This window comes from Brassica napus, unplaced genomic scaffold (assembly GCF_020379485.1).
Source record: "Brassica napus cultivar Da-Ae unplaced genomic scaffold, Da-Ae ScsIHWf_1842;HRSCAF=2478, whole genome shotgun sequence".
NCBI lineage: Eukaryota > Viridiplantae > Streptophyta > Magnoliopsida > Brassicales > Brassicaceae > Brassica > Brassica napus.
In genome coordinates, this window is record NW_026015259.1 from 301,626 (window position 1) to 323,067 (window position 21,442).

The window sequence follows — 21,442 nt, forward strand, 5'->3', positions numbered from 1 at the left end:
AATCATTGGAATGAGATTTTTTTTGTTCCATTCAAATGGTAAAAAAAAATGGAATTTGTAGGAATAAACCATTCCAAACAATTTCATTCCAAAAACTTGTAATCCAATTGCACTGTCTTCTCAGAATATAGCAATAAAGCCTCAGCTTGCAGATAAACGATGAGCTTTCTATGTGAAAGAAACAAAATTAAAAATCTGATCGTTCTATATACACCTGTAATCAAATTGTAATAAGCTTCAGGTACCAGTCAATTCTGAAATTAATTATTTATTTAGTTATCATGTTAATGTTTCATAAAAATCAGTTAATCAAATACAACAAATAAATTGTTTGTTTTGGTTTAACTGACTTATTGTATACAATAAAATTAAGTCATCGTCTATCTTGTTAATGAAGATAGATATGTATAGTAATGTAGACAAATAGAATAAAATTAGTAAAACATAAGAAACATGATAATTTGCTGAGTAAGGCCTATCAGAAAGTTCAACATACAGTAGAACCTCCCAAATTGGATCTATTCAAAATTTGACACAAATCGATAAATAATAAGATAATATATTTTTTAGAAAATTCTGTGTAAATATATAGTCCGATTAAAATTTTAAATTAATAATTTATATATATGCATATTTTTTTATATAAATAATAACCTATTATTATATTGTTTGTTTTATATTCCCAATTGATTTATCTTTATATTTTCTTAACACTTAATATAATTTTGATGAGATTAATTAATATTATATCTAAAACCACATTTAAGTTCTATAATATATATATATATATATATTATATACATCAAATAATAGAATAAAAATAATATAAATGTCAAATTTCAAAAAATAACAGTTAATGTCTATACACTTTTTTGAAATTTGACATTTATATTATTTTTATTCTATTATTTGGTGCATATAATATCAAATATTTTTTTATCTTAGAATAAATATATCTTAAAATAAAAAAATCTAAATAAAAAAACTTTATAAATTAATATTTTTATAAATTAATAAAATTGCAAAGTCCCCACCTTATTAATGTGCCTCCCTTTATTCATTTCACATAACAACTTGCGACTTTTGAGGCGCACGTTAAATCATATCACGAAACCATCAACCGGAAACAACTAAACAATCCTTCAAAATAATGTTATCTGGCAATGTCACAGTACCAGACCATTCAATCCTCCCACTGATTTCTTCTCCTACCCTATCTAATGCGATCAATTTACACGTAAGATCTTTCTTGTTGGGATCAATATTACGTAGTGGCCAGAAAAACGCTATCGTTCCTTCGTATTCCACCATTTTAACAGCAGCAAATGAATTCAGTTCTAACTTCCCATCCTTGCCATCACGGTCAACCACTCTTCTCCAAACCTTGAACTTTGTGTTAAACCACATTAACCCATTCCACTTAAAACAAGCGTAGAGCACATTCTCTACCATGTTGGGATCGTGAAATCCCGTGTCCAACTCTATCTTATCTTATTAGTACGATATTGTCCATTTTGGGCTTTAGAGGCTGGCCCGCATGGATTTACTTTTGGTTTCCTTCCCAAAAGGCCTCATACTATTAGAGTTGAACTTCTCTGTATATATTAGACTTTTCTTTGTCTAATATCCAATGTGGGACTTAACTTGTTATCTCACATTCTCCCCCTCAAGCTAAGGACCACATTCATCTCGTATGTTTCCTTCGGCGAATCATCTTCGGCACCACCTTGTACCAGTAATCGCAGGGCTTTCTTTTTAGAATGTTTCTCCCACAACACATCACAGGTTCCATGATCTTCTGACGTTTCTGCAACATACCTTCTCTTTTTGTCTTCTACCCGTTCTTACTTAAAGGGTATTTTAGTCTTCTTGCAGATTTCTCGTCAACCTGGCTCTGATACCAATTGTTGGGATTGTGAAATCCCGTGTCCAACTCTATCTTATCTTATTAGTACGATATTGTCCACTTTGGGCCTTAGAGGCTGGCCCGCATGGATTTACTTTTGGTTTCCTTCCCAAAAGGCCTCATACTATTAGAGTTGAACTTCTCTGTATATATTAGACTTTTCTTTGTCTAATATCCAATGTGGGACTTAACTTGTTATCTCACATACCACACACAAGAACTTCTCGTCATCACCTACACTTAGTATCTCCGTTTCTTCATTGTTTATACCTTCTCTCGGACTATACGTGCTGACTCTCCCATCCCAGTTCACCATATAAACCTTTTCCTCAAGAGTCGCACTAAACCAGGATTCACATTTCAATTTCCCCTCGCCTGCGAAGTCCCAGGTTTGCGTTTCTGGATCAAACTCTTCCACTTGGCTATCTTCTTTACTTCCTCCAATTACGTGTATCTTCCTGTCGACCACTCCCACTGCTACTTTGACATCCGACCGACACACTTTCATGCTTGGAGCCGTCTTTAAATGACCAGATCGAGTATCAAGGATCCAAAGCTGCATGGAGGGAACGCTTCTTCCACCAATGAAATAGATCTCTGATCCAACAGAGACTGCAGAACCAAGAGAAGGTCTCGGGAAGACATCCGCCAACGACAGAGATCTCTGCGCCAACTGATAGTCGGTGGTTTCTCACCGGGGACGGAAAGAGATCCAGTAGCTAAGGGACAGTCCCAACCCGCGTTGATATAGATCATAAGAGAGATAGACGGACTTCAGCGGGGATCGCAAACGGTGGAGTTCTGGCGAGTGCACGAGCAACCTTAGAGCATCTCCAAAAAGAAACTCTATTTTGAAGTTTCCCAAAACTCTATATTTGAACTTCAAACTCAACTTCAAAACTATTTATATTTTATAATATGGTCTTTATATTTGTCATAACTAATTTGAATTCTTAAAACTTTTGTAAATAACTAGTATATATATAAACATATTACAACAATATTAATTAATAAAATATTCTATTAAAATATAAAAATTTAAATAAAATAACTTAATTAATATTAAACTTCAAACAAAATACCATATTATTTCATAAAATAATTTTCGTAATGCATATATGATCTATTAATGCATTTCGAAGTAAAAATGGCTCTGTTCATTTTTACTTTGTAGATTACGAGCTAATTTTTTTTAAAATCGGGTAATATTGATACTTGTAAATACATTAGAGAAACAAGAAAATAAAAGAGAAACATAAAATATTGCTAAAAGGCTAATATATTTTGAGACCAAAGAGAGGTTTAGGTCATAGCGTCTCGGCACGCGGGATAAGCAGTTCAAAACAACTTCGTCTGGCAACGACGAAAACGATGGGGATGGCCGTGATTTCTTAGAGTTCGAGGCGGCTGCAACTGACATCGTGAGCGTACGATATAATGGAAAAACCTAATACAGTATAAATATTTGATTTTTTTAGTATATATATAGTGTTTTTTAGTTGACAAAATATTCTAGAATTATCTTTTTTAGGGAAATTGCGACTTCATGGTTACATATAAATATTTGAGGGGAATTGCCACCAATACCACTTTCCTAATACCACTTTTCAACTTTACACTTTTCAAATTTACCTTTAAAATTTTAATGGATAAAGTATCATTATACCCTTATTTAATCAAACATAAACCTAGTATCTTTCTCCCATGATTTCTTCAATCTCAGATCCACTAATAACAATCTATCAAATTCTCTTCGGTGATCAAATCCGGCGAGATTCGATGATTCTGATGAGTTTTCCGGCGAGATTTGATGACACCGGCGAGATTTGACGACGCCGACGAATTCTCCGACGAGATTTGATGACGCTGACGTCCGGTGAGATTTGACGAAGACTTCAACCTCAAACGAACAGAACAAAACGAATTCTTACCACTAACACGTAACAAAGGTAAGAGGATAATATATGGTGATTTTCTTCACTTTCTGTAATTTTTCTCATAATCGATCAATTTCTGGGAGGTTTTAAAAATTTCAAATTTATAAAACCTTATAAATATTTATCGATGAGGAACATAGTGTTATGTTTTATCGTTTTTTGATATATCATGTTGATTCTTCAAGCTTTAAGTAATTTTGTATTGAATATATTTTTACTCCTACTAACTTATATTTCTTTCTTCTCCAGATCTTTGTCCTGCGATCAAATTGGGAGTTGCTCCAAATGAAATCACCGGTGAACTTTGCGATCTCTGGCGAACTTGGCGAGATGTAGACGCGATCCGGCGAACAGAGGAAGAAGATTGTCGAAGGTGTCAAGATAATTTGAGAAGGAAGCATCAAAGAAAGTGATTTTTGTCTTCTACTTTTGTTTTTCTGAAAATGATTTGTTTAAGTAATTTCATGTTGAAAATTTCCAAACATGATCTTTTTATGTGATGTTTGACAAAGGTGTCGATATTGAAATTGAAATTATACTCTGTGATATTTATAAGCCCTTATAAATTTTATATTATAGAAAAGACATACTATTTCTATAAGTTTTGATGTTTGAATATATATTGGGATATAATTCATTGGGATTTCACTGTTGATAAAGAAAGAGGAGGTTCAATTAGTGTTATTCCTAAAGATATATCCTACAAAGAGTTGATTAGGGTAGTTCTAGAAGATTTTACAATAGATAACAATATAAAGTTTAGCTACGTTTCACCATCAAAGTCTATCTTTGGTACAGAAGATGCTCTTCCAGTTTTTATTAGGAATGATTTCCAAGTAGTATCCTTTATGAGCAAACATAAATATAGTGGAAAACTTTTTTCAGATTTGACTAACAATTTATGAAGTAAACTCTTTGGTTATGTTTTATTTATAAATTTTATTATTTGCTTTACCACAGTTACTAGTTACATGTTTTTATGTTGTAAAAATATATGACACATTCCCTTTCATTGTGACAAACAAGGATGTCTTTAATAATGCCCTTGAGGTATTTTAAATGAATTATTGGATTCATGTTTTTATGTTGCAGATGGAAAGACATAGATCACCATTAATTGTGTCAGATATGATACATATACGAGATGAAGTTTCTAGCACTCAAGACTTCCTCATTGCTGGAAATAGCAAAATCTTTGATGTATTTATTACAATTTTAGATTTTAAGAACTTATAAAATAATGAGAAAAATTATTCATTTCATGTCCTTGAGGTTTTATTACATTGTTTACATTTATAAGGACTTATAAAATAATTGTACAAGCTATTAGTTCAATACTTTTATGTTGCAGATAGAAATAAAAAGATCATCACTAATTGTGTCAAGTGTGATAAAACTCCAAGATGAAGTTTCTAGTATACAAGACTTGCTTATTCCTCAAAGTAGTAATATTTTTGAGGTAGATATTATAAATTTTATATTTATAAGGACTTATAAAATAATGTTATAACATTTATTATTCACTTCATGTTTTGTGTTTTAGGGAATAACATTTACATTTACATTTACATTTACATTTACATTTACATTTACATTTACATTTGTGTTTCAGCTGAATTCACACTCAAAGAAGACTATGAATGATGTGGAGCATGTGTGCGGTGATACACTAAATATGAATCTTTGCTACTGCCAAGTTAACAGTTGTGATTATAGTACTTTAGATTCAATCCAGAGGACCAGTCTACACTTTACTCTTATAAATCTCAATATCAAGCTAAGAAGAAAATGGTTTTCACTTCAATTGGTGACGCGGAAAACAAGTAAACTAGAGATTTATTCAATTTAACAAGAAGCTAGCCTAGGGTATTTCATTGGGTGTTGAGCGAGAGCCAAACAATTATTCAAGCGCGGTGCAGTGCTTTCTAGAACTCGGATCACTCAGCTGGAACACCCCACTGTCGTGGTGGTGATCTCTTTGCTGGTCGGTCCCATCATCTAACTGTCGTTGAGATGAGAAACGACTGCAAGCCTTAGGGGTCAGGTCCGATCAGTTCACTTACTACCCTAATATCTACTTTCGCTGATTAGGGATACTAAGCTCATTCAATACATGTCAAGCTATCTCCTAAGCGGTTAGCTAGGCGATAAACTTAGGATCTAACATCAAGTGATCAGATTAATGGAAGCTTTATGAATAGTATGGATGAAGAATAATCAAGAATAGCTTATCTATGTTTAGCTCATATTTCAACACCCTAAAAACCCTAGGCGAGCTAGATCACTACTCAATCATGATGCAAGAAATCAAAGACATAGATCCTGAATGAAACTGCATAATAATAAGAGTAGTAAACAAGGGTTCAGAAGGTCTTCTCTATGAGAGAATGGATTCTTCTCCCTTACAAGTTGCAGATCGCAAAAGCTAATAGTTCTCTTGTAAAAAACTAGCGTAAGAAATAAAATAGGATAGATGGCGTCTTTATATGGAGGCGCCAATAGGTAGAAAAGAAATTAGGGCAACAAGGCCTTAATTCCCGAAAATAGAAGCTTCCTTATTTGTCGGGAACAACCTCGGGATCACTCCGTCTGCTTGTTCTGCTAGAGAACAGTCTCGGGACTGTTCGTCTTGAGTGTTCTCCGCAAAATGCTCCAAAAGGACAGCTTCTCTTCAAGCATGCTCTCTTCATTCTTCTACCAACTCCAGACCTGTAAAAGATCAAAAAGGACTAGACTGACTCGGATTATGGACTCGAATCAATACAAAAACACCTATACAATGATGTGAAAAACACCATATATCAATTCCCCCAGACTTAGATCCTTGTTTGTCCTCGAACAAGGCAAGTATCAAGAACAGGAGAAAAGTTTGAAAGTGTGGGAACTCGCTTATTCTCAGCAACCATACTCTTACCACAAATCTCTGAACCATACAAGCAGTAGATTAGAACCACACACACTTACTGGAAACCCCTGATCGCTGTTCACAGATCGGCTCCTTACTCTACATCTTGACCTGAAAAAGCGACACTTTCGAGACCAAACTCCATTTGTTCAATTAGAATTTTCGTGAGCTTCTTGTCATGGGCGCTACTCAGGGTGGACGGTCTAGGTATGGAACAAGCTTTTTAATGGTGGAGTTGAGAGTGTTTAGGGGTTACCGATTTCTTAGAGGATGCAGGATATCGCACAAAATGGCAAGAGAGAACGGATCCATTGATGTCCACAGCCTCTACTCGTTTTTGCTCTCTTTCGAACGGTTGCTCTCTGTTCTGGAACAGTCATCAGACTGCTCTGCTTGCCCCCTTCTATGTTCTCCGAAAATTAACCTAAACTCCTTCTTGGCTTTCCCAGTGGCTCATGTTCCCTCGAACTCATCTCCTTCTCCATCGTCAAATGCCAAAAACGAAAGGTAATTAATTTTTTTTTTTTTTTTTTTTTTTTTGATGAAACGAAAGTAGAGATGAGGTGACGAAGAAGGAGGTAGCATGTGATTTTGAGAAGGCCACTGGTGGATCTGATTCGCATCATTCTGCTATACTTGCACGATCCATTGGTCATGGAGCAGTTGGTCCCTTGATCTGCTTGTTCTCCTTTCTGATTGAATTTCTGCAGCAGTAACGAGTAAAGGCTGCGTTGATCCTTTCCTCTCCAACCTTTTTGCACATATCTGCACATATAACACTGAGAAACAAATGCATGAAGTTGGAACGAAGGCTAAGGTACAAGGTGGGAACTAGCTAAAGATGAGCTAGCTACTCAGGAACAGCAAGATGGATAAAAAGGATAAGAAGTCCTGAGTATAGGTCTCGTTTCCCTGATCTAGTACCCATAACAAGAAGAATTAAAGTCCAGATTAGGTTCAGATATAGTGGAGTTGAGTCTACCCAGTGTAACCTGATCGGTGGAGAACTTCTGGAGTGTCAAATGAGATAAGTCAGGGTGTTCCAGGTCCATGTGTGGGTCTTTCATCACTGCTAAGGTCACTGAATAAGAAGGTTAAAGCACGAGGTGGTTAAGAAATCATCACAAAATAAGGTCCTGATTACCACAATAAGTTTGACTGGACTGACTCGATCCTAGGGACTGACTCAATAAAAACATGGAAATCGTACAGAGTTTCTCCCCCAGACTTACTTCACACCATCCCTGTTTGTGAAAATAAATCGGAGAAGGCTAAAACACACCAAACCAAAAACAAACAGCAGGGAAATAAATAGTTCAGATGGATAAAACAAGGGAATAGGAATAGTCCGTTTGGACTCAGTCTGAATCGCCGCTGCTGGAGTGGCCGGCTGTTCTCCGGTTCCTCGGAAGTCTCTCTTCTCTAGCTGAAGTGCCCGCTGGTTCTTTGCCTGGGCGCCTTGTTCCTTGCGTCGTCTGCTCATCCTGACTTCTGATGCAGCCTCCAGTGAGTGCTCTGAGGATCCTCTTCATGAGGCTGTTGTTTTTCTTCTGGGAGTCTACCATCCAACGTCTGTAGGCGTGGTCATCTGTAACATCCGTGAGGTCCTCTAGGTCGTAAGCACCATCAGCAGGTGGAGTTATGTCCTCCACGTCATCCCCTGCCGCATTCTCATCTGGAATTGGCGCTCGGGGGTCGACGCATAAGTGTTCTGCGTTTGGCAAGAACACTATGTTATCCAAGGTTGTGAAATCTGTTAACCCTGGAAGAGGGAGCTTGCAGTAGAGAGTGATCCCGTCCTTGTCTGTGAACTTGTATGTGCTTTCGTCGCGCAGGATGTGGCACGTGATCAGATAGGCGGTGTCAATGTACTCAAGCTCAGGAACAACCGTGTAGGAATCCAGGTCGATGTTGAAGCGTTTGAACAAGGGTGTGAGAACACTGCCGCAGCGATCTTTTTGTCTTCCGTTCGGACCATGGAATCCTTGCGCTCAGAGAGCATCGTGATGAGAAGGAATCCAGGGTTTGTTTTCACAGTCTGTATCGGTATAACTCTGTCTCTACGGATCTCATCCTCGAGGCCGGTGTATAGAACCTGCAGCTCTCCGTTTGTGACCTTGGAGGTGTGTTCCTTTGCGAATAGGATGTTCGAGACGATCTTGGCAATGATACGCAGAGTGGGGTTTCGGATTTGTGACTGATAAGCCTTGCGAGAAGTGAACTTCCCTGTCGCAATGAGATCCCAAAAGGCGTTTGCTGGCGCGAACTTTTTGTCAACTGAGACCTCTCTTGGCGTGTCTGCGATCTCGAGTAGTTCGTTTAGATCGTGGAGAGAGATGGAGCAGAACTTGCCGTCAGCCATGAAGGAGAAGTAGCAGTTCTCGTATGTTGGCGCAGTTGGGTTCTGGTAAGTAATCTGAGCTGTTGCGAGCAATTGCCGAACCAAATCTGGATAGAGAACTTGGGCTTGGTAGCAGAGAGGAGCGAGGCCCATGACATCGAGCGTCTCGAACACATCAGACTCGAGACCAAGAGCAGCTAAGGTCTCCGCGTGAGCAAATCGTGTGGGCAGGATCTCTGCTGCGAGAAGCCTGTTGTATCTTGCTGCGGACTCCTTGTCCCACCCCTCACAATTGTAGTCAAGGAGTAGTGGGTCATTGATGTTGATCGGTTGACCCTCAGCCTTGTTCGGCCATGGGTAGGAGGAAGGGACGTTCGCGGAGTGAGAAGGCGTGGCTGCTCCGCGAGAGGCCTTGAGTGCTTTAGGGTTCCTTGTTCTTGGAGGCATCTGCAAAACAAAGTCAATTTCCAAATTAGCCATGCTCAACGGTTGTTCAGAAACGATGGGACATTCCAATCTCTCAATTTTGCCCAAGTCCATCAATTTCTAACAACCTACAACTTCCATCAATTCCCAACACAATCGCAATTACTCAAGAACGCAAAAGATATAGCTACAATCTAAGAACCAATCGCTAAGCAATAGGTAAGGAGGATTCAAGGAGACACTTCCAAACCGCGTTTTGGATGCGCGAAGGGGAAGGGGATCTGAGCGGTTACCTTGATTGGATTGTTGTTCCTGCAAAACCAAACCGATCTCTAGAGGATCCAAGAGATTAGAGCAAAATCGATGAAGAAGAATATGAAATGAGAGTTTTCGATTTAGGGTTCGGTGAGGTTGGTTTGCGGCTCTAGATATAAGGGGGTGGTGAAGTTAGTGGGCCTTAAATAGGCCATTTCCCTTTTCCTCTTTTTTTTTTTTTGTTCGAGCACTTACCTGGGAACAATCAGTGGAACAAACGCCGGAGTGTTCTGCTGAGAAGTGCTCGATTTTCTTCCTGCAAGTTAGTTTTTTTTTTTTTTTTTTTTTTAGAAATAAAAGAAATATTTACACTCACCAGTGGGTTGCCTCCCACCAAGCGCTTCTTTTCAGTCACTAGCTTGACTTTTGTGAGCCGATTAGGCTTGAAGGGGATCACTTAAGGGTATTTCTACACCTTCAGCGATTGTTGTATCAGCAAGGTAAGGCTTGAGGCGCTGCCCATTAACAACAAATTCTCCTCCTCTTGTGTCCAGCAACACGACAGCTCCATAGGGGCGAACCTCCTTGATGGTGAAAGGTCCTGACCATCTGGATTTTAGCTTTCCAGGGAACAGCTTAATCCTTGAGTTGAATAGTAAGACCTGATCATTCGGAGCAAAGCTTCTGCTGATGATCCGTTTGTCATGGAATGCCTTGGTTTTTTCTTTGTAGATTTTGGAGCTCTCATAGGCCAGATGCCTAATCTCTTCCAACTCATGGATCTGAATTGTTCGCCTCTCCTTAGCAGGTTTGATATCGAAGTTAAGCAGCTTAACAGCCCAAGCTGCCTTATACTCTAGCTCCACAGGTAGGTGACATGCCTTGCCATAGACCAGATGATAGGGAGTGGTCCCTAATGGGGTCTTATAGGCTGTTCTGTAGGCCCAGAGAGCGTCGTCAAGCTTGATGGACCAGTCCTTACGCGTGGTATTGACTGTTTTCTGCAGAATGTTCTTGATCTCTCTGTTGGAAATTTCCACTTGGCCACTCGTTTGAGGATGATAGGCGGTTGCAACCTTGTGTTTCACGCCGTTCTTGTTCAGTAATCCTTGGAACACTCTGTTGATGAAGTGAGTTCCACCATCGCTGATAACTACTCTAGGTACTCCAAATCTTGGAAAGATGATGGAGGTGAACATCTTGATTACAACTCGTGCGTCGTTGGTAGGACTAGCGATTGCTTCTACCCACTTGGAGACATAGTCGACTGCAACCAGGATGTACTCGTTTTGTGAGAAGGTGGGAAAGGTCCCATAAAATCTATCCCCCAGCAGTCGAACACCTCAACTTCCAATATGTAGTTCTGAGGCATCTCATTCCTTTTGCTGATACTGCCCATTCGCTGGCATGCATTGCATCTGGATATGAAAGCGTGAGCATCTCTGAACATTGTTGGCCACCAGAATCCCGCTTGGAGAATTTTGGAGACTGTTTTGAATGTGGCGAAGTGTCCAGCGTAGGAAGATCCGTGGCAGTGGTGTAGGATCCCTGGAATTTCAGCCTCCGGAACACATCGTCTGAAGATCCCATCCTTGCATTGTCGGTATAGATAAGGCTCATCCCAGAAGTAGTGCCTTGCCTCTCTTAAGAATTTCCTCTTCTCGTTCCCCGTGAACTTCTGAGGCTCCTTTTCAGCAGCTAAGAAATTTGCAATCTCAGCAAACCACGGTAGATCAGGATATTGCTTCTGGATTGTTGCCACAAACTGCTCTAGTTGCGAAGAACAAGCTGTTTCTATGCGCATTGGTGGTTCCGTGTAGCAAAGACCAATCGCACTGACGTGTTCCACTGGTTGTTCTTCGTCAATCACTGTATCATCGTTTATTTTCATTCTGGAAAGGTGGTCCGCTACTCCATTTTCTACCCCTTTCTTGTCTCTTATTTCCAGGTCAAATTCCTGAAGGAGGAGAATCCATCTCAGGAGCCGCGGTTTGGCATCTTTTTTCGTGAGCAGGTACTTGAGAGCTGCATGATCCGTGTGGACTATCACTTTAGACCCAACCAGATATGATCGGAACTTCTCAAAAGCATAGACGATGGCCAGGAGTTCCTTCTCTGTGGTGGCATACCTACATTGAGCTTCATCCAGTGTCTTGCTCGCGTAGTAGATCACATGGAGCTTCTTATCCTTCCGCTGTCCAAGCACTGCTCCCACTGCAAAGTCACTCGCGTCCGTCATGATCTCGAAAGGGAGGTCCCAGTCTGGGGGTTGGACAACCGGTGCACTGACAAGAGCTCCCTTGATCGTGTGAAATGAAGCTAAGCACTCGTTGTCGAAATCGAACTTTGTTTCCTTGCAGAGCAGTCTAGTGAGTGGTCTTGCGATTCTCGAGAAGTCCTGGATGAATCTTCTGTAAAAACCAGCATGTCCCAAAAAGCTTTTTATTCCCCTCACTGAAGTTGGGGGTTGCAGACTCATCATGATATCGATCTTTGCCTTGTCCACTTCGATGCCTTTTTCTGAAATCTTATGTCCTAGAACAATCCCATCTCTGACCATGAAATGGCATTTTTCCCAATTCAGCACGAGATGCTTCTCCTCGCATCGCTTCAGAACCCTGCACAAGTTTGACAAACAGACACTAAAGGAGCTCCCATAGACGCTGAAATCGTCCATGAAAACTTCCATTATGTCTTCAATTAGATCAGTGAAAATTGACATCATGCAGCGTTGAAAGGTCGCTGGAGCATTGCACAGCCCGAAAGGCATTCTCCTGTAGGCGTATGTTCCATAAGGACATGTGAACGTCGTCTTTTCTTGATCGTCTGGGTGGATGGGAATCTGAAAGAAACCTGAATAACCATCTAAAAAGCAATAGTAAGGGTGGTTAGCCAATCTTTCAAGCATTTGATCAATGAAGGGAAGTGGAAAGTGATCCTTGCGAGTCGCAGCATTCAATTTACGGAAATCAATGCACATGCGATGACCAGTTACTGTTCTAGTAGGGATTAATTCATTCTTTTCATTTGTTATAACAGTGATCCCTCCTTTCTTAGGCACTACATGAACAGGACTAACCCACTTACTATCAGAAATCGCATAAATTACACCAGCTTCTAGAAGTTTCATTATCTCCTTCTTTACAACATCTTTCAGATTTGGGTTTAACCTCCTCTGATGTTCTACAGAAGTCATTGATTCATCTTCTAGGTGTATTCTATGCATGCACAGATCAGGTGAAATGCCAGGTATATCAGCTAGGGAATATCCTAATGCTTTTCGATATTTCCTAAGTTCGCATAAGAGAAGAGCAGTTTCAGCATTGTTCAGGTCAGCATTTACGATTACTGGGTATGTAGAATTTGGTCCAAGAAATGCGTACCTGAGCCCCTTAGGGAGTGTTTTGAGCTCGACTTTTGGAGCTTTGGATTCACTCCACGGGTCATTGTTCCTACTTGGTGGAACAGGCGAGCTCGATGAGTCTGAGGCATTGTTCTCCCCCAGACTAAGATATGCCACTAATCTTTCCATGGTTCTGGCGGAGTCCAACATCTTGGCGTACCCATCAGCGTCGATGTTCTGGACATTCTGTTCTGCTTCAGCTCTAGTCAGAGCTAGTTCCAGCGGATCATCTATTAGGATCTCCTCAATCATCTGATCACTCGGTTCCAGCGGATCACCCTCCTCTTGGACAGTGAAGGTTTGTCCATCTAGCATAGGTTTCTTGAGCATCTGATTCATCTCGAACCTCATCACAATGTCTCCTAGGTGGAGATCGATTTTTCCCTGTCGCACATCTATGATAGCTCCGACAGTGCATAGGAATGGTCTGCCTAGGATCAGAGGATCCTTTGATTCTTCCTCAAGTTCCAGAACAACGAAATCGGCAGGGACAAGTGTGTTCCCAACCAGAACCTGGATATCCTCGATAATTCCGACTGGAGATTTCACTGATCGATCAGCAAACACTAGGGACATCCTGGTAGGTTTGAAATCTGTGAATCCTAGGCGCTTAGCCACAGAGTACGGCATGAGGTTGATGCTTGATCCCAGATCGACTAGCGAACACGAGAAGACTGTTCTCCCTATTTGGATGGAAAGGACAAATTTTCCAGGATCACCTAGCTTCTTGATCCTTTTGTTCTGGAGAACAGCGCTGCACTCTTTAGAGACTACCATGAACTCACTGTCATCGGTTATCTTTCCAGAAATTAGTCCTTTCACAAAGCTACTCATGGATGGCATCATCTGGATTGCACTCATGAGAGGGAGTCTGACTGTTAAGTCTTCCAGCATCTTCCTACATTTCATCTCCTCCTTGTCCTTGCGTGTGGCCTTAGCAGGAACAGGGTACGGAACCTTTGGCACATAGTCACGGGTGGGAACAGGTTCTGCCGCTGGGCGAACAACCACAGTAGGCTGCTCTGTAGTGGTCGGAGTATGTTTAACAGGAAGCTCTGCTTCTTCCTCGTCTGCTGGTGCGGTTACAGGTGGCTGTTCTGATTCTTTCTGCTTCCCCTTTTCAGCTGTTGTGAATCTCTTGGGTGCCAGATCAGTTAACTGCTTCCCACTCCTAAGCGCGACTGCATTACACTCCTTGGGATTTTTATCTGTTTTTCCAGGAAGAGTGCCTTGCTGTCTCTTCACACTCTCAGCAGTCTGAGCAATCTGAATATCCATCTGCCTCATATGGCTCGAGACATTATCATATTTGGCACTCAGGTCATTGAACATGTGATTCATTCGGGTATTGATGTCGTTTGTGACCTGATTCAGTGCTTTTCCCTGAATCTGTTGTCCTTGGAGCAGCTGGCTCATCATATTGGCAAGACTCTTCATCTCGTCTTGTGGAGCAGTTTGAGCAGGCTGTGCAGGCTGCTGGTTAGTCGGTTGTTTCTGGTTGTGGAACTGAGTATTCTGAGCTGGGCTGAGGACAAAGGTTCTTCCTTGATTTCCATACCCCCGTTGGTAGCCACTATTCTGAACTTGATTGCCTTGAGCATTTTCTGTGTTACCATCGGGTTTAGGGTTGTTGAACAGGTGGGGGTTGTTCCTCACGTTAGGGTTCGGGTGATAGTTCTTAAACTGCCATCCTTGCCCATTCACATAGCTAACCTCATGGTGGTCTTCAATCGCCTGGTCCGCTTCTGATGTAGTGTCTGTGGTTCCTTTATCCTGAGGAGACTCTTCCATGATGAAGACATGGTTCTGATTACTCTTAATCAGCTGATCGACCTTGGCAGAGAGCTCATCTATTTTGCTATTGTCGATGCTGTTCACCTTTTGGGTGCGGTCAGTCTCTCGGTTGCTGTCAGCTGAGCTTGAGGCCATGTTCTCAATTAGCGCGAAAGCGCCTTGAGTGGATTGGGTCATGAAATCTCCATTACTGGCTGAGTTTAAAGCATTCCTGTACTCCCAACCTACTCCATCGTAGAAAACTCCGAGTAGATAATCTTCTTCAAAACCGTGATGTGGGCACTCTCTGCGGTAGACGTTGAATCGCTCCCATGCGTCGTAGAACGGCTCATCTACCAGCTGTTTAAAGGTGGCGATCTTCTGTCTCAGCGCTGCCGTCTTTGATTTCGTGTAGAAGTGGCTCAAGAAAGCGGATCTGACTTGTTCCCATGTGGTGAGCGATCCAGTTGGTAGGGAATCTAGCCAGCGAGCAGCCTTCCCATCGAGAGAGAAAGGGAACAAGTACACTTGATGTAATCTGGTGGTACTCCATTCGCCTTAGTGAACCCACACATCTTCTCAAAGTTTTCAATGTGGTCCATCGGTATTTCTGCAGGAAGTCCGTTGAAGATCTTCCTCTGCACCAGACCTATCAAGGCGGGCTTGATCTCAAAGTCTTGTCTAGTGCAAGGTGGAGGGTTGATGGCGGATCGCGTAGCAGGTAGATTACGCAAGAGATTCCTTTGGCCAATCTGATCAACTTCCTCCGGTGCATTCCGTTGGTTTGCAGCGTTCGCTTGGATAGTTTGCTGCATCTGCTGCATCTGTTGTTGCATGAGTGCAAACGCAGCAGTAAGATCATCCTGATGATCGCCCATGTTGGTGCTTGTAGGTCTAGGCAGTTGACGGTTCTGACGTTCTAATCTCGCTAGTTCTTCGTTGGTGAGCTGATGCAATGGTCCTTGTGCGTTGCTCCGAGTATGTCTACTGGTCATGCACCTGGATCATTAGCTGTGACAAAGAAACAGAGGCGAGTTAGATATCTTAGACTTAAAATGAAACCGAAAAGTAGAGGTAAAAAAATCTGGTCCCCGTCGCAACGGCGCCAAAACTTGATACACTAAATATGAATCTTTGCTACTGCCAAGTTAACAGTTGTGATTATAGTACTTTAGATTCAATCCAGAGGACCAGTCTACACTTTACTCTTATAAATCTCAATATCAAGCTAAGAAGAAAATGGTTTTCACTTCAATTGGTGACGCGGAAAACAAGTAAACTAGAGATTTATTCAATTTAACAAGAAGCTAGCCTAGGGTATTTCATTGGGTGTTGAGCGAGAGCCAAACAATTATTCAAGCGCGGTGCAGTGCTTTCTAGAACTCGGATCACTCAGCTGGAACACCCCACTGTCGTGGTGGTGATCTCTTTGCTGGTCGATCCCATCATCTAACTGTCGTTGAGATGAGAAACGACTGCAAGCCTTAGAGGTCAGGTCCGATCAGTTCACTTACTACCCTAATATCTACTTTCGCTGATTAGGGATACTAAGCTCATTCAATACATGTCAAGCTATCTCCTAAGCGGTTAGCTAGGCGATAAACTTAGGATCTAACATCAAGTGATCAGATTAATGGAAGCCTTAAGAATAGTATGGATGAAGAATAATCAAGAATAGCTTATCTATGTTTAGCTCATATTTCAACACCCTAAAAACCCTAGGCGAGCTAGATCACTACTCAATCATGATGCAAGCAATCAAAGACATAGATCTGAATGAAACTGCATAATAATAAGAGTAGTAAACAAGGGTTCAGAAGGTCTTCTCTATGAGAGAATGGATTCTTCTCCCTTACAAGTTGCAGATCGCAAAAGCTAATAGTTCTCTTGTAAAAAACTAGCGTAAGAAATAAAATAGGATAGATGGCGTCTTTATATGGAGGCGCCAATAGGTAGAAAAGAAATTAGGGCAACAAGGCCTTAATTCCCGAAAATAGAAGCTTCCTTATTTGTCGGGAACAACCTCGGGATCACTCCGTCTGCTTGTTCTGCTAGAGAACAGTTTCGGGACTGTTCGTCTTGAGTGTTCTCCGCAAAATGCTCCAAAAGGACAGCTTCTCTTCAAGCATGCTCTCTTCATTCTTCTACCAACTCCAGACCTGTAAAAGATCAAAAAGGACTAGACTGATTCGGATTATGGACTCGAATCAATACAAAAACACCTATACAATGATGTGAAAAACACCATATATCATGCGGTGATATGCATATCAAGTACCTCACTTTCTTGAGGTAATGCAAAGCTACTAGTTAGTTTAAACTAACAAGGTTTAGTATGTGTAATAAATGAGGTGAAATGTTATTATTTTGGTAGTCTAGCATTCTGTTTTGCTACTTTATGAGATTCATGTCTTTTATGTCTTATTTTGTGTATAATATCTGAAGAAGCAGTGGAGATGGAGCATGGATTTGTTGAGCTACAGAAGCATATTTCTTCTTATCTTACACATGTTGTCACTGGCTTTTTAATGTTAAATGTGTTATAAGTGTTGTATTTTGCTCTGCTTCAAAACCATCTCACTGAAATCTTCAAGCAAGGATTCTAGCAACTGTGAACCGTATCTCATGTATTTGAAGAAGACCAAGAAATCAATGGACTAAAAGATAAATGGTTTATAAATCTTATAAATGTTAACTATTTTGCTAAATAATTTATAAACCGTTATAAATAAATTATAAATCTTATCTATTTTGTAAATTCTTGTAAGCCTTGTAAAATGATTTATGAACTGTTTATAAACTAATTTTAGTTTTATAGGTGTTATAAACTGATTTATAAACCCTTCATTAACTTTTTATAATCCGTTTATAAACTCTTCCTTAAAAATCCATTACAAGTCCTTATAATTTAGACGAATGTTTTTTTTTTACAAATCCTTATATGAACAAATTAAACCATTTATGTCTTAAAATGAACTCTCAAACAAGCAAAAGACAAACTAAACACATAGATTAATATGAAGTGTATTAGGTTGGGGTTGAATGCTGTCAGATTTTGTGCAATCACTCATATGACCAAAAGAACTACAAAGGGGAGCAAAAAATAATGTCCATGTAGATGTTCATCTCTAACTGGTTCACTTATATATAAATTGCTTTTATAAATGTTTTATACTCTTATAAATTATTTACATACATTTATAAACCCTTAAAAATTATTCTATTAACTCTTATAATATTGTTTAATAAGACTTTCTAAATGGTTATAGACTCTTATAATTGATTTAATGACCTCTGGTTGATTTCTTAACATGTATATACCTATATAAACCTTGAAAATAATTTACATACCTTTATAAACCCTTAAAAATTATTTTATTAACTCTTATAACAAGCCTTTTTAAATGGTTATAGACTCTTATAATTGATTTACAGACTTCCAATTGATTTCTAAACATGTATATACATATATAAACCTTATAAATTATTTATAAACATTTATAATTTTTGTAATAAACATTTATATATAGTTTATATACTTTATAAATTGTTTTATAAGCCTTTCTAAATGGTTATAGACTCTTATAATTGATTTAAAGACCTCCAATTGATTTATAAACATGTATATACCTATATAAACCATATAAATTATATACATTCCCCTTATGAATTATTTATAAACTCTTATAATTTTGTAATAAACATTTATAAATAGTTTATATACTTTATAAACTGTTTTATCAGCCTTTATAATAGGTTTATAAAATCATAAAAAATTTAAATAATTTTTAAATGATTTATAAACTATTATTAATTATTTATATATCCTTATAAACCCTTATAAATTATTTTACAAACTCTTATAAATTATTTTTATAATTCTTTATAAATTATATAGACTCTTATAAATTATTTAAGAGACTTTCTAATTGATTCCTAAACCTATAAACCATATAAATTGTATACATATCCCTTATAAATTGTTTATAAAATTTCATAATGTTTTTATAAACAGTTATAAATGGTTTATAGACTTTATTAATTGTTCTATAACCCTTTATAAATGGTTTAGATACTCTTGCAAATAATTTATAAACCTTTATAAATAGCTTATAAACTTTGCAAACTGTTTTATAAACTTTTATAAATGATTTATGAACTCTTATTTGCTTTTCAGCTTTCTTTTTTCTTCATTTTTATCGTCTTTCATGTGTTATTTTCCTATATCATATGTTGCAAAAGGTAAATCCACAAATCCTTGTTCCCATTAGATTTTCTTCATTTTATGTCCTTGTTGAACTAATTGTCCAACACTGTTAAAATTCATATCATCAAGATCAGGATGTGTTGGGGTCACCAAATGTTTGTATTCATCAAGAAATCCAAACATTGTATTAACCACAAGAAGTAATAAAGAATAAACAACGTTTTATAAGTCTCTACAAACTTCTAATTTATAACCCTTATAAAAATAATTTATAATCTTTTATAAATGCTTCACATTATTGACCAAGACACCGATTGGATAATCACTTTTAGATTGTCTAGTGGTTCTGTTCCAGCTTCATCAATCCTCGGACGCAATCTCAAAGATGTGCAAAATTCATTGCTATCTACCTGCAAGACGAAATAAAAAGATGATGTTAACTTTTAATCATAGTCTAAAGATACCTTATATAAGCATAATGTTCATGTATTTTGGTAACAGTCTTACAAAGAATATAAGATAATAAAAGACAAGACTTCTCAAATTCATACATTTATATGTTTTTTATAGACATATATGATCAACTCTTGTTTACAACTTCTTTATTAAAAACCTTGTAAAGCATTGAGTTGTACTATCAACAATATCTAAAACCACCCAGATTTATAAGAGGTTATAATTTTTTTAAATACAATGTTCACTATCGAAAATATTTCTCCTAACCAGAACTATTCAAAAGACAAGTCTAATCATCAACTTATTTGTTTTTGAATAACAGAGGAACGAAAATCCTAAATTACTTGAACCCAGATTTATAAAGGTTTATAATTTTTGAAAACTCAATGTTCACTATTGAAACTCTTTCTCTTAGATATCGACCTGTTGTAAACCAACCTTCGTTGATTTTTTTTTATAACAGAAAGAACAAATCCAAAATATTACTTGAATCGAAAAAAAAAAAAAACACAAAATTAGAAACATACCAGTGTGAATCGTGGAGAGGAAGCAACATCTTTGAGGTTTTGAATCGTGATTCTCGTAATTGCTTATCGCTAGATGCGTGAGAGAGAGTGACGATGGACTCACGGAGACGACAATGGATCTCGTCGGAGATGGCGACAGATCTCAACGGAGAGAGAAGAACGATCTCCACAGGGAGAGAGACGATGGATCTCGGAAAGAGAGACGGCGGATCTAACGGAGAGAGAGACGGTGGATCCGACGGAGAGAGAGACGGTGGATCCGAAAGGAGAGAGAAAAAGGATCACGACGGTGGAGAAGAAGGAGAGACTAAGATTGAAGTAAAGATAAGGTTTAGTTTAGTCTTTTACCAATTAATGAATGTGCTATTTATGAAAATGTCCTTTGAGTGGTGATATAAGTGAAAAGTGGTATCATGAAAAGTGTATAAGTAAAATTTCCCCCAATATTTGATTTACCTGATTATTGATATATACTTTTAATGTTTATCATATTACTAATGTTTTAATATAATATATTCAAACACAACAATTTTATAGTTTACATGCAGTAATTTAGGTGTTATTGGTTTATATATTTTGATTGCTTTAGAAATTCAAACACAACAATTTTATAGTTTACATGCAGTAATTTAGGTGTTATTGGTTTATATATTTTGATTGCTTTAGAAATCCATATAGTATTTATAAATCCAAGTAAAATATGCAAATCCAGAAGTTTTCCCTTGGATTTGAGTCTTTATATTTTTAACTTTAAAACTAAACATCTAAACAAATTCATTCAAATTCATTATAAAATCAAATATATTAGTAAATCCGTACGATTGAATAACACTTGATTTAATACATAATTTATGAATCATTAAACCAATAACACCTGATTTTAATACAGATTTTAAAATCACAAAACCAATAACACTAGATTTAGTTCGGATTTTCAAATCCATTAATTCATTGTTTAAAATTAATAGTGATATTTCTCTTATTAAAATAGGAGTATTTGCCAAATATGACTCAAAACTTGATTTTAAATGCAAAACTATACTCAAACTTGGTGCAAGTAAACTCAGTCAGGCTTGATCTCCGTAGGACGGTTGAAGTGATGCAGTTAGACGTAGATTCTTATAAGGCAGGTTGTATATATCGGTTGTCAGATCGTCTATGTAATCTTTCTCATAATTATAATATCATGATAATAGATCAGCGTTAAAAAAACTATACACAAACTTGAATCAATTGCAAAACTAACCTAAAAGACTTGTAAAAGTACAGCCAACCCCTTGTGACCAAACAAAAAAAAACAGAACTA

At 38.2% G+C, this 21,442-nt stretch overlaps 1 protein-coding gene, 1 non-coding gene and 1 pseudogene across 2 annotated transcripts; 1 reads left to right on the top strand and 2 right to left on the bottom strand.

Annotated features, from left to right (window-relative positions):
* Positions 1-986: 986 nt before the first annotated feature.
* Positions 987-7,223, bottom strand: LOC125599349 (annotated as a pseudogene).
* A 3,785-nt stretch (positions 7,224-11,008) lies between these two features.
* On the bottom strand, positions 11,009-15,941 carry LOC125599350. Its single transcript, XM_048772732.1, has 2 exons — positions 15,495-15,941; positions 11,009-15,441 (listed from the first exon to the last, which is right to left on the bottom strand). Exons 1-2 carry the CDS (start codon positions 15,939-15,941, stop codon positions 11,014-11,016), a joined length of 4,875 nt encoding a protein of 1,624 aa, XP_048628689.1. The 3' UTR covers positions 11,009-11,013.
* LOC125599357 lies at positions 15,233-15,339 on the top strand. The gene has a single exon (XR_007333146.1). It is a non-coding gene; the product is annotated as a small nucleolar RNA R71 (small nucleolar RNA).
* Positions 15,942-21,442: the final 5,501 nt, after the last annotated feature.